The sequence below is a fragment of the Panthera pardus genome, unplaced genomic scaffold (assembly GCF_024362965.1).
Source record: "Panthera pardus isolate Hobbes unplaced genomic scaffold, ASM2436296v1 HiC_scaffold_24, whole genome shotgun sequence".
Lineage (NCBI taxonomy): Eukaryota > Metazoa > Chordata > Mammalia > Carnivora > Felidae > Panthera > Panthera pardus.
In genome coordinates, this window is record NW_026526810.1 from 47,620,793 (window position 1) to 47,633,583 (window position 12,791).

The 12,791-nt window shown below is 37.1% G+C and overlaps 1 protein-coding gene across 12 annotated transcripts in view; it reads left to right on the top strand.

The window, feature by feature from the left end:
- The window catches only part of CEP152 (centrosomal protein 152), a 91,850-nt gene that overhangs the window by 63,830 nt on the left and 15,229 nt on the right, over nt 1–12,791 (top strand). For 10 of the 12 annotated variants that reach the window (XM_019442175.2, XM_019442172.2, XM_019442176.2 and 7 more), the window contains 3 exons: nt 4,627–5,277; nt 7,908–8,049; nt 12,389–12,556. In XM_019442175.2, the coding sequence (XP_019297720.2) occupies nt 4,627–5,277; nt 7,908–8,049; nt 12,389–12,556 (961 nt within the window). The remainder of the gene's footprint in view (nt 1–4,626; nt 5,278–7,907; nt 8,050–12,388; nt 12,557–12,791) is intronic. The other 2 variants (XM_019442178.2, XM_019442181.2) reach the window with 1 other exon arrangement.

Sequence of the window (12,791 nt, forward strand, 5' to 3'; positions counted from 1 at the left end):
GCTTGAGGAGGGCCTCTCTCCTGATGTCTCATCTTAGTTCCGAGAATCAGTATCTCCTCACAGTGTTGTGGAAGGATTAAATGCAATAATGCATGGTAAGCATTAGCTCAGAGCCTGACTGATGGCATCTGTTCTCATCATCAGGATGCTGAGGGAGAAAGAATGTATTTTAGGGTCTTGAAACTCTCATAATCAGGAAGGTAACCTTAACAGTGAAACTAAATCCTGTTCTGTCTTGCCCTATCTTTAGGGGAAATTGAGAACAGGTGTTTATCTGTTTATTAATAGCTACATGGTATCCTTTTGCATGCTGGAAGTTTGTTTTCCCTGCTTTGTCAGTAGTCTTATAATCTCCTTGGAAAATAGCCAACTCTCCTTACCAGAGAGGTCATGTTGTTTGACCAGAAACATAAGATATTATAATCATTTGCATTCTTTATTAGTGTAAACCAGTTCTAATCAAAATGCCAATAAACTGAACATGGTTTGAAATTTGACCCTAATTCTAAAATTTACTTGGAAAGGACTAGGAATTTTTTAACTGTTCTGGAAAAGAAATAGTCGTCCAACCCTAACACATAATAGAGTATGTTGGAAAGCGACAATTCAGTGTTGAGTCACAAAAATAGAATTTTTCATTTTGTATTACACAGACTTCAGAGATAGGCCCAATTATGAATAGAAATGTAATTGTTTCAAAACAAAGGAATAAGGAATTATTCCATAATAAATGGTCTTAGGATAGCCAGATAGCACTTTGGAAAAATTAAGGTTACCTGTGCTTGCATCATAATAAAGTCTAAGTTGATGAAGAAGTTGAACATTTTTACATGAAAGTATAGAAGAAAGAAATTGAATACCAACATCACTCAGTTTGGGGACAATAGTTGTAGTAGCAAAGATGTATGAATAGGATATAAGAGATACAGTTAAAACATTTTTGCTTTTGTAATAAAAAAAAGTGAGAGGATAATAAAAAAAAAGGAAAATAAATGAATTAAACATAAGAAACATTACTACTAATATGTGGTAAGAAAAACAATACAAATTTATAAGAAAACAAGGAGCTGTAGATAAGTACACCAACAATGTCCAAATATGACAATTATGTACAAATATGAGAAGTCCAAATAGCAAACTTAAACTGCTATTTTATGCCATATGTATGTCTTCTTAATTATAATACAAAAAAAGATAATAGATTGCAGTGTTAAGTGTATACTATTCTCCCAACATGACAACTATTTTCAAAATAGTATAGGTGACAGACATTGTAAATGACTCATATGTTGTATTCATAATCTTATTCCACAGAATACTTAAATAATTCAGCATAAATAAATCTATTGTAACAGTTTTCTTAAGTTATGTGGTAGTACACAGGTGTTCACTGCATTATTTTCTATACTTTTTAAGTATGCTGAAATAGTTTAAAAGGAAATTTAAGAGGGAGAGAGAGGAAATAATATGATGTACATGTGACTCAGCACTGAAGTCAAGAAGAATAATAAAGTTGGTTAGTATATAGAAAATAGGCAAGAGATTTTTTTTTTAAGTTTTTATTTTATTTTTTATGTTTTTGAGAGACAGAGTATGTGAGCATGTCAGGAGGGGCAGAAAGAGAGGGAAAGAGAGAATCTTAAGCAGGCTCCACTCTCAGTGCAGAACCTGACACGAGGTTCTATCTCACAACCTTGAGATCGTGACCAGAACCGAAATCAAGAGTTGGACATTCAACCAGCAGAGCCGCCCAGGGACCCCAAGAGATCTTTCCTTAAGAACATAGAAGACCTGAATGTATGTGAATGCAGAAATACAGGAATGAGAAGACAGTGTGTTGCTTCTCAAACTTTATCAGGCATGAGATTCACCTGGAGGGTTTGTTAAAGCAGATTCCTGGGATTTATTCCCAGAGATTCTGATTTGGTGGGTCTGGAGTAAATCCTGAGAAATTTGCATTTCTAACAAGTTCCTAGGGGATGCGACAGTGCTGGTTTTTAGACCACACTTGGGTGTGAGTAGCACTATTCTAGATAATTATTCAGCCACAGAACATAATGTTAACATGTTGTGAATCCTTGGTCCAAACCAAAGAAGGTGACCTAGGGCCAGTTTCAGTGCATTGGTGGGAGGGTTCTTGGGAGATTAGAGTGATCCATCAAGCTCCGTGAAAATTTAAAGCCGGTTATCCAGAGTCCAGAAGTTGTCAATTGGTTCAGTGGTTCTTAAACTTTGCTGCATATTAGAAAAACTTGAGGATCTTTTAAAAATTACTGTTGCTTGGGGTGCCTGGGTGGCTCAGTCAGTTAAGGGTCTGACTTCGGCTCAGGTCATAGTCTCAAGGTTCGTGGGTTTGAGCCCTGTATCGGGCTCCAAGCTGACAGCTCAGAGCCTGGAGCCTGCTTCCCATTCTGTGTCTCCCTCTCTCTCTGCCCCTCCCCCACTCATGCTATCTCTCTCTCTCTCTCTCTCTCTCTCTCTCTCATAAATAAATAAACTTAAAAAAAATTACTGTTGCTTGACTCCTAGCCCCCAGGCTTTATGTTTTAATTGGTGCAGGATATGGCCTGGGTATTAGGATTTTTTTTTTTTTAATTTTTTTTTTTAAATGTTTTTATTTATTTTTGAGACAGAGAGAGGCAGAGCATGAACAGGGGAGGGTCAGAGAGAGGGAGACACAGAATCTGAAACAGGCTCCAGGCTCTGAGCTGTCAGCACAGAGCCCGACGCGGGGCTCGAACTCATGGACCGTGAGATCATGACCTGAGCCGAAGTCGGATACTCAACCGACCAAGCCACCCAGGCGCCCCTGGGTATTAGGATTTTTAAAAGCTTCTCAGGTGATTCTACTGGGCAGCAACTATCAGGAGCCCCTGAGTTGATTAATGCTGTTAAATTCTCCTCCCACAACTTCATGTGAGAGGATGCACACCTTTGGAGAGGTTGGGCAGGTCCTCCCGATTCCATGGGATCTGCCACCTCCACCAAGTCACCTGGTAATGGTCTCCAGGCATCCATTGTGACAAGACTATTTTCCCTGAAGGTACTCTTTAAGCATGTTTCACATCACTACTGAATTATTCTGCTAGTAGCGAAAGAATTTTGCTGTGCATTTCTTTGTAAAGCTCATCTTAGTGGGTTCCCTTAGTAAATTTGAAATAGAGTTCAAAATTTGGATTTATGTGCAACTATTCAGGAGCACTTATTGAATAAAGGTGTATAACATGTTTTAGAATTTTTACAGTTGAAGGTGTTTGCTAAGATGATATAATAGCTGGAAATTTAGGAGACAGATACCCTATCTCAACATCCAGAGCATATATGTATACAGTACTGACTTTCAGCAGCCACCGCTGTCCAGGCCAAGCTTTTGGAGATGCCCACTTCTTTCAACACTTACATCTTTGTGACTTGTTTGAATTTATAAAAGGGATTCAAGGTCATTATCCAGTCTGCTCATTATGTAGATAGAGACATTAAGTGTGAAAGAGATGAAGTGACTTTTCTAAGGCCATTTAGCCAAAAGTAATAACCATATAACATTTATTGAGTCCTTATCTGCCAGGCTCTGGACCAAGTCCCTTAAATGGATTTTCTTTTGTCATTTAACCCTAATGCAATGCTATCAGGGAAGCTTTATAATTATCCTCATTTTATAGATGAGGAAATAGAGTCTCGAAAGAATTGAGGAATGGGCCTGTAGTCCCACAGCTGGTAAGTTGACTCTAGCAGTTCTGTTCTGTTAAGCACCTTGCTGGGCTGCAGTCAAAGGTAGGATTAGAGTTAAGCCTAGGTGTTTTGATTCCCTGTGACATTTTGGTTATGTACTATTACTGTGTGTGATCTGCGAGTCTTGTTATTCTGTTATAAAAGACAATTAGATTAGTGAAAAAATGACTTTTTCTGTCTAGTATTGTCATTTAATGAACTGCTCTAACCACTGTGATGCCATTAAAATACAATTATGTTTGTCAGCACGTTATGCAGGTATGTGTTATATTTCTTTTTTTTTTTTTTTTTTTTTTTTTAATATATGAAATTTACTGTCAAATTGATGTGTTATATTTCTAAGTAATAGTAAGATTTCTTTATGAGGCTGCTTTCGCTTCCTGTAAAAGATACTTCATTTGTCCTGGGCTTAGGTAAAATTTGAGGCTCTATCTGTGTAAAACTAATATGAATTTTTCCCCTAAAATTAGTTTTGGATAATTGTCTAATTACAATTTTTTGGAGTCAGTTTAAATTTCTAGTTCTCCATCAAGAAATGGATGTCTTTTACTTATTTATTTTGTAAGTTTCTTTAATTATTTTGAGAGAGAGAGGGAGAGAGAGACAGAGAGAATCCCAGGCAGACTCCTCACTGCCAGCGTAGAGCCCTATGTGGGAGCTCAAACTCAGAAACCATGAGCTCATGACCTGAGCCCAAACCAAGAGTTGGACACTTAACTGAACCACCCGGGCACCCCCAAGAAACTGATGTTTTTAAAATACCATATGACCTAAAATACTAGGTGATCTAAAATGGAGAAGATCTTTGAGTATAGTATATTTTAGGACAATGTCTTATCCCAAATAGTTATGGGGAGATCATAAAGAATTTTAAATGTACATTGTTCTGCCTTTTAGATATCATTTGCTATTTCTGAAGCTAAAGAGAAATGGAAAAGTGAGCTTGAGAACCTGAACAAAAATGGAATACCTAGGAGGGAACTGGAGGAGAAGATTCATTCTCTTCAGAGAGAGCTTGAGTTAAAGAACGAGGAAGTCCCTGTGGTTGTCAGGGCTGAGTTGGCGAAAGCCCGGAGTGAATGGAACAAAAAAAAGCAAGAAGAAATCCACAGAATTCAAGAACAAAATGAGGAAGATTACCGGCAATTTTTAGATGATCATCGAAATAAAATTGATGAGGTGCTTGCGGCAGCTAAAGAAGACTTTGTGAAACAAAAAACTGAACTCCTTCTTCAGAAGGAGATGGAATTGCAAGCATGTCTAGACCAGAGTCGTAGAGAATGGGCTACGCAGGAAGCCAGGCGGATCCAACTGGAAATCTATCAGTATGAGGAAGACATCCTAACTGTACTCGAATTTCTCTTAAAGGACACCCAGAAGGAGCATGTCGGTGCTTCAGAGAACCAGCAACTTTTGGAACTCGTGTCGACTTGTTCTTCAAAATGGGTGTCTGTGCAATATTTTGAAAAACTAAAGGCCTGCATACAGAAAGTATTTCAAGATATCCTCTCCCTAGCTACAGAAAATACCGGCTCAGAATGGGAAAAGGTATGTTCCTGATAAGTGGAAAGAGCTCTTAAGCATCAGAGATGATTGTAGCAGTTGCCTATGGTTATTTTTTCCTTTCTTCATTTTACAGTCTAGTAGACATAAAACTTGTGTTTTTACCAGTGGCTTAACAACTTTTTGTAGGAAATCCAAAGGATTTCATTTCTTTTTGCCAAAAAAACTTTGCTTCTTCATAGTGCCACAAATATGAAGCAGAGCTTTTAGACTCTAGACATCTTTTTCCTAAAAAATATATGCTGTTCTTTGTAAGGGCCTGAGCTTTGAGAAACTGAATAACTCTCATTCCTATTTTTGTTTTTTGGGCATGACCACTTCAAGAAATATGCATTGTATTAAACTAGAGTTTCTTAAGAGCTTCTAAAGAGTTTGGAAGCATATTTCTTGCCCTCAAGGAATGTATGTCACAAAGGCAAAAGATGCCAACCAAGTACAAAAAAAGATGTAGAAACAAGCAGTTAGAGGTATGGCTCACTCACACGATACTCTGAAGCCAGTTTACTTGGTGTACTATCTATGTGCATGTGGCATGAGTGAATTGTATTCTTTTAGTTGTCTAAGTAGTCTCTGACACCAGCTTTTAGTTTCTGTGGAAGATCTGATAAAACCAAAGTCTTCCTAGCTTATGATTAAAGAAATGAGGTATGCATGAAAAATCCAGAATAATATTGTAGGTATTGTGTTTAGCCAATTTCAACATTTGGAATTAGAGGTAGAAAACATTCCCAATATTATAAGGTTTGTCTGAATGAAGAGACATAAGAGTTAAGTTTCATTAAGATATCATGATTAAAGATTTTCAAGGCCAGAATTGAACATTTGTTATTAATACTTACTGGAATGTGTTATAAGCTGGGGGGAAAAAAATCTGAGTTCCACTCCCCACACTTGAGGATAACTAGTCTGTTACCTGTGTACCTCATATACTATAGTTGCTTGTCTGAAAAAGAAGCTGGGCCTTTCCACATCCTAGATTTGAGATAGTACAGAATTTTACAGCCATAGCTTACCCAAATGATTAGTCTACTCCACCCCAGTCCCCCAAGTAGATACTGTTATTCTTGATTTCACAAAGATGTTACTAGTTAAGAGTTGCTTTCAATGTAAAAATAACTGGGCAAGATCACTTCCCATGAATAATGCTTATACTACTTTACTGAAAATTTTTGGAAAAAATAATTAAGATCAGAACTACCTACAGCAGGTTTTAAGCATGAACAGTGGTGGGGAAATCATGTTATATGCTTTCAAGTTTGCTTTCCTGAAAAGATCATCTCTGCTGTAAAAATCAGGAAAATATGACAGCTTTCTTCTACTGTTAGTATATAATCAATCCTGCGGTCTCTGTAGAGGGCTTATGATTGTGCAAGCAGTGTCAAGGTCATCTATATGACTTAATGTAGTTCACATGTAGGGACAGAGTCACATAATTTGGCTAAGAACTTAGACTTTTGCAGCCTTTGTTGGGTGGGTTCAGATTCTATTCCTGGGGAAAGGGAATAGTAGGCTTTGAAATGCCTACTCTGGCATTAGTCACCGAAGAATTCTTGATCTTCTGCTGTTTACCTCAGCTCAGGACCTTGAGGTAAAGCGATGATTTTAGGCAATGGTGATAAGTTTGCAATATAGGTGCCATAAATATGAAGAACTGTGAATTGTAATTGGTAAAATTTGTCATTTTTAGAACTGCTTATACAAATTAAAATGGGAAAAAATGATCAATAAATATAAAACAAATCCTCATTAAAATAACTAAGATGATCAAAAGTTTCTTAAAATGGAGAGGATACAATGAATTAAAAATGTATTTCCAAGAAAATGAATGCCTTATCGGGATACATTAATATAACAGGTCATAATGGAAAAGAGAAAAGAGAAATACCAATTGGAACAGAATTTTCATACAAGTTTAAGGATGTGTGTTCTGTCTTTAATTACCATCAAAGTCAAGTTAGAATTAAGACAAGAAAGTTGGTGTTCCTGCGTTTTCTGTCATCTTGGCTTTTCTCCAGTTATGAGCAGAAACTGGAAACACTGTCTACCTTAGGGTTCAACTTTTATTACTCCTTCTGGCCTCAGCATCATTGCCTCTTGGTGTTCACATTTTCTCTGTAACTACTCACCTCTGCTTCTGTCACATATCGTAGGTAGGTTTCCTAACAGTAGTTAAATAAGTTTCTTATGATCAAAATCAAGGCTTGAAGGATCAAGCATGTATGGTGTGTTTTAGGTAATTAGACAAGGTAGCTTACTCAAGATCACCTGCTCTGTTCCTTTAGGATTTAGTATGTCCTGTGATTTGATCACATAAACTATTAAAATATCTTAAACTCACATATATGCGTACAAAAACTATATCTCCTATCTGTCTCCTAGTCGGCCCACCTGTCCTCTGTCAGATAATGGTCTAATTTGAAAATTATGGCCACAGCAGACTAGTTCATAGTAATGACAATATTCATGTAACACCCTAAGAAAAGTACTGGTGATAGTTTAGGTAAGAGTTTTTTTCAGGCAGTGTTTCCTTTTTATATTTTTAATATTAGCATTCTAAATAGAGAATTGCTTGAAGATTTTTACATGGCATTAACTAGGAAGATTATCTCTTTCAGAAAAATATGGCCAGGATCTCTAAGGATCCCGTCACAGAGGTCACTGGCAGAGGAGACCCTGGAGTCCTGGCAATCCTTCCTGCACCTACTTTTGGACACTGCGCTCAGTCCTTGGCCTTGCAAGAAACAGAAGCAGAAGCTGGTAATGGGATTTTATTCCTACTGGTCTCTGTAACATTCGTAATCACAGTTCCAGAGGGTTACTTTAAGAATAAAAGGAAATCAAAGATGTGTATAGCTTTTTTGAGTGAACAAGTGGGTGATATTACTCCTACCTAATCTGTGTCTTCTCCCTAGATTTAATTTTGCATTTGGGAAACAAGGCCACTTTAGACCCTTTTAATTCTATCTTTTCATGGTCTTCCCCCCATTCCTAAGTAGTTCTTATTATAAGGAGAATAATGAGAATTTTAATAGAATAGTCATGTTTTTATTCTCTGGCTTTATTGAGAAATCACGGGTTTCACCTTAAAGAATTGCCAAATAACTGAGACCTTTTCGTTCAAATTATTGAAGCTTATTTCAACCATTTTTTAATCGAAATCTTTCTGAAGAGGTGTTTGCTGATTTATTTGTGAATTTCTTGAGTGTAGGAGTAGTGTTTTATCTCTTCCTCTCCAATACATGGCAGAGTGAATGGCACATAGTTTGTGTTCCTTGAATGTTTGGTAAATTAAGAGTTTAACGTTTCCATGATGACTTAGAGTTTATTACGAGAATGAATTATTGTACTGTACCCCCCTGACCTATTCAGAGCTCACTAAGGAATACTGATTGGGCTTACCTTGCCTCGTCACTGAGAATTTTGAGCCAGGAACTGACATACCCTTTATTCGCTCCATTCCTTTTTAAGATAATGAGATCTTGTAGCCTGCTCCTTCCCTCCACCTACACACACCCACTCTTTCTGTTTCTTACCTGCTGTCTCCATTGCAACCTGGAAAAGAACTAAGAATTACCAGAACAATTCATATGTACTGGGTCAATGAACTTAGTTTCCACAGTTTTTAATTTAGTAGGTAATGTAACCAGAATCGTAGAGGATTTCTGCCTTTCCTAAGAAGTCAGTTGACTGTTATTTTCCTCATCGTCCATAGACCCTTTTTCCTTTCTAGGTTCTAGGTGGTTGAGAACATCTTATTGTTAATTAGGTGTATGGGAATACATCCTTAATTTGTAATTTGTATTTTGTTTCTTTTCAGTGTGATTGTGTGTCTCTTGTTATATTTAGAAAAACCAGAGAATTCTTAAACATTTTATAAAATGGGTAGAAACAAGTTTCAGATATTATTTGGCTTTGGGAAGTCCTATCAGTGTGAAAGAAATTAATTTTTACTTAAGAAAATCAGACTACAAAAGTTTTTTTTTTCTTTCTTTAGTCTTTGTTCCCTAAAAACAAACACATTAACAAATTCATTAGAGAGGACTACCACCATTATTAACTGTTTGATCATAGCCTCCTAATATCTTATTTTTTTAAAGTAAGTTCAATAGTATGAAATACTTTATACATGCAAAGAAAATATGTGATGTGCATGCAAGTTATGAAGCCTAGCAACCAGGAACCCACCCATTTGGCTTAAGAGCTAGAATATCACCAGTACCATTGAAGACCCCTGTCTGTTTGACCACAATCCCATCCCTGTAACTTCCTTACAATCCAAGGTAACAAATATTTTGATTTTTAAAAACTATTCTCTTGCTTTTCTTTATGTTGTGACCAAAGGTGAGTATCCTGAAAAAGTTGTTGTTTTGTCTTTTAACATTATAAAAATGGTTTACTATTTATTGTAGTCTTTGTAACTTGTTTTTTTTCCACTTAATATCAAGCTTCTGAGATTTGTCTGTGTTAATGCATGTAGCTCTAGTTTATTTATATTGCTGTGTAGTATTCCATTCTGTGAACATACTATAACTTTTTCTGTTGTCAATCGTCGTTTGTCTGGTTTCCAGTTTTACAACAGTATCTTAAATGAAAAATATAAATGCCTTGTATGGCACCAATGTGATGCTTTATGAATTCTTTGATGCTCATGGACATAAATGGCACCATTTAAATGAAACTAAGTCAGAAAAGAGCTAAGAATAATTTTGTTGGACCAATGATTTTACATCAACATTTGACCCTGTGTCAGTTTGTGTTTGTGTTCCTACTTAATTATATCAATTGCGGTAATAGTAATCTATTTTTTGTATCATTTTTGTGTGTTATTTAATTTTAAGAATTCTTTGTATTACTAATAGCAATAGCTGTTATTTACTACATGCTGACCTGTGCCAGGTACTGTGCCACACAATTTTTATAAACGTATACATCCTGGCAGTTTTATTCTTATTTTTTTAAAAACTTACTTACTTGGAGAGAGCAAGAGAGAGTATGTGCGCACATGTGAGTACAGGAGGGGCAGAGAGAGGGGGAGAGAGAGGATCCTAAGCAGGCTCTGCACTGTCAGTGTGCAGCCTGATGCAGGGCTCGAGCTCATGAGCCGTGAGATCATGACCTGAGCCGAAATCAAGAGTCGGACACTTAACCAACTGAGCCACCTGGGTGCCCTGTCCTCCTGACAGTTTTACATCTTTTTTTTCATTTGGAGACAATTTTAAATTTACAGAAAAGTCACAAAGTAAAAATAGTTGCAAATAGCACTCACATACCCTTTACCTAGATACATATGTTGATAATGTTTGACACTATTTTGTGCTCTTCTGTGTGTGTGTGTGTGTGTGTGTGTGTGTGTGTATGTGAACATTTCATTTTTTTCCTGAACCATTTGAAGATGTTCTATATATTGTGCCCTTTTACCCCTAAATAATTGTGTATTTTCAAAACATGTAGTAAATTTAACATTCAGTGAAAATATTGTGTCAACCTGTTCGGACTTTGTCTAATTTTGTCAACTGACCCACTAATTTTGTTGACTGACCCAGTAGTGGCTTTCATTATTTTTCTCTCTACAGTACAAAAATCTGTCCAGGGTCAGGTATTATCCCTCCATGTCATGTCTTTTTAGTGTCTTTTAGTCTAGAATATTTCCACAGCCTCTTTTTGGCTTTTCTGACATAGACGTTTTTGAAAGACTTACTCTCCCTTTCCCCAGTGCTCCACCCCACCCCTCGGTTTTTTGGAACTTTCCTCATTTTGAGTTTTTCTGATGTCACTTCATAATTAGGTTCAGGTTGTGTCTCCTTGGCTGATGCACTGCATAGGTGATGTGTTATCACATGTGGAGGTGCCCAGTGTCCATTTGTCTTTTATTGGTGAAGTTCTTTTGAGCACCTGGTCAAAGTGTATAGTTTCTTCACTGTATAGTTACTGGGTTCCCCCACCCCCATAACTAATAAGCAATCTGTGTGGAGACACGTCTAAGACCATGGAAATGTCCTTTTCATTAAAACTTTCCCTTATGTTTAGCAATCATTGATGATGCTTGTCTGATCCAGTCTTTACTGTGGCGGTTGCAAAATTATGAGTTTTCTAGCTCTAGACTTCCCTCTACTTTAACCAAGTTGGAACTTGGCATGTAATAATTGTGCATCCTCCTGCTAGTTTGTATAGTTATTTATTTGTCTTTTTGTTCACTTACCAGTCTGCCCATCAATCCATCTACCTACCTCCTTACTTACCAGCTTAACCTACTTAACCATCTATCCATCCATTCCATTATGGAATTATTGGTATGACTCATGAATTCCTATTTTTTTTAAAGTATTTTATAATTCATTAGTATACTTAGTGTTCAAATTGTCCCATATTCAGGGGCACCTGGGTGGCTCAGTCGATTGAGCGTCCGACTTCGGCTCAGGTCATGATCTCGCGGTCTGTGAATTCAAGCCCCGCGTCGGGCTCTGTGCTGACAGCTCAGAGCCTGGAGCCTGCTTCGGATTCTGCGTCTCCCTCTCTCTCTGCCTCTCCCCCACTCACGCTCTGTCTCTCTCTCTCTCTGTCAAAAATAACTAAACATTAAAAAAAAATTCAAATTGTCCCATATTCAGCTAGTGGAGCCCTTTCAAACTGGCTCCTGTGTTCTTGTGACATGCCTGTGTTTTTTAGGAATTTCTTTCTGGCATTTGTCTTGTATATACCTTGTCCGAGTACTGGAGTTACTGGATCCTTGAAGATCCTTGGTTCCTTGTCATGGGAAATGGTATTCAATACTAAGAGTTGAGCATTATGTTTCATAGCAATTTTTAAAACAGATGGTATGATTTAATTTTACATAATAAAAAACTAAGTCTCAGGTTATATAATATACTCTGAGGTACACTGCCAGTAAATAAAGAAGATTTAAACCCAGGTCTCTCTCTCTTAAGCATCATGTTCTTTTCAGTTACACTGTCACCTTCAGTCCCGTCACCTGGTTTCCTTCCTCCCCTCCTTCCTTCCTTCCTTCCTTCCTTCCTTCCTTCCTTCCTCCCTTCCTTTCTTTTTTAGTTCTTAGTCCAAATTGATATAAAAGTTTGCTATCATTTAATTTTTACAGATAAGAAAAAGATCCTTGAAATTAAGGATTCATGCTGTGGACACTGCTTCCAAGAACTTGAAAAGGCAAAGCAGGAATGTGAAGATCTGAAAAGAAAACTGGAGAAATGCTGTAGGCATCTTCAGCATTTAGAAAGGAAGCACAAAGCTGTAGTGGAAAAAATTGGAGGTTAGCATTCAAAGTAGCACTACTACTGGCATAAATCTCACTGATCCTTGAAATATTCAAATGTGACGTTTTAGTTAACGTAGGCACCGATTCTCTGAGGATTAAGGTAAACTAATTTGGACCTTATTTTTACTAACCAAATTGTTATTACTGAACTACAAAGAGGAAAATTGGAGCTCTGATTAAAAGGTCACATTCCTTTCTTCCTTTTTGGGCTGAATAGATACTGAATGCC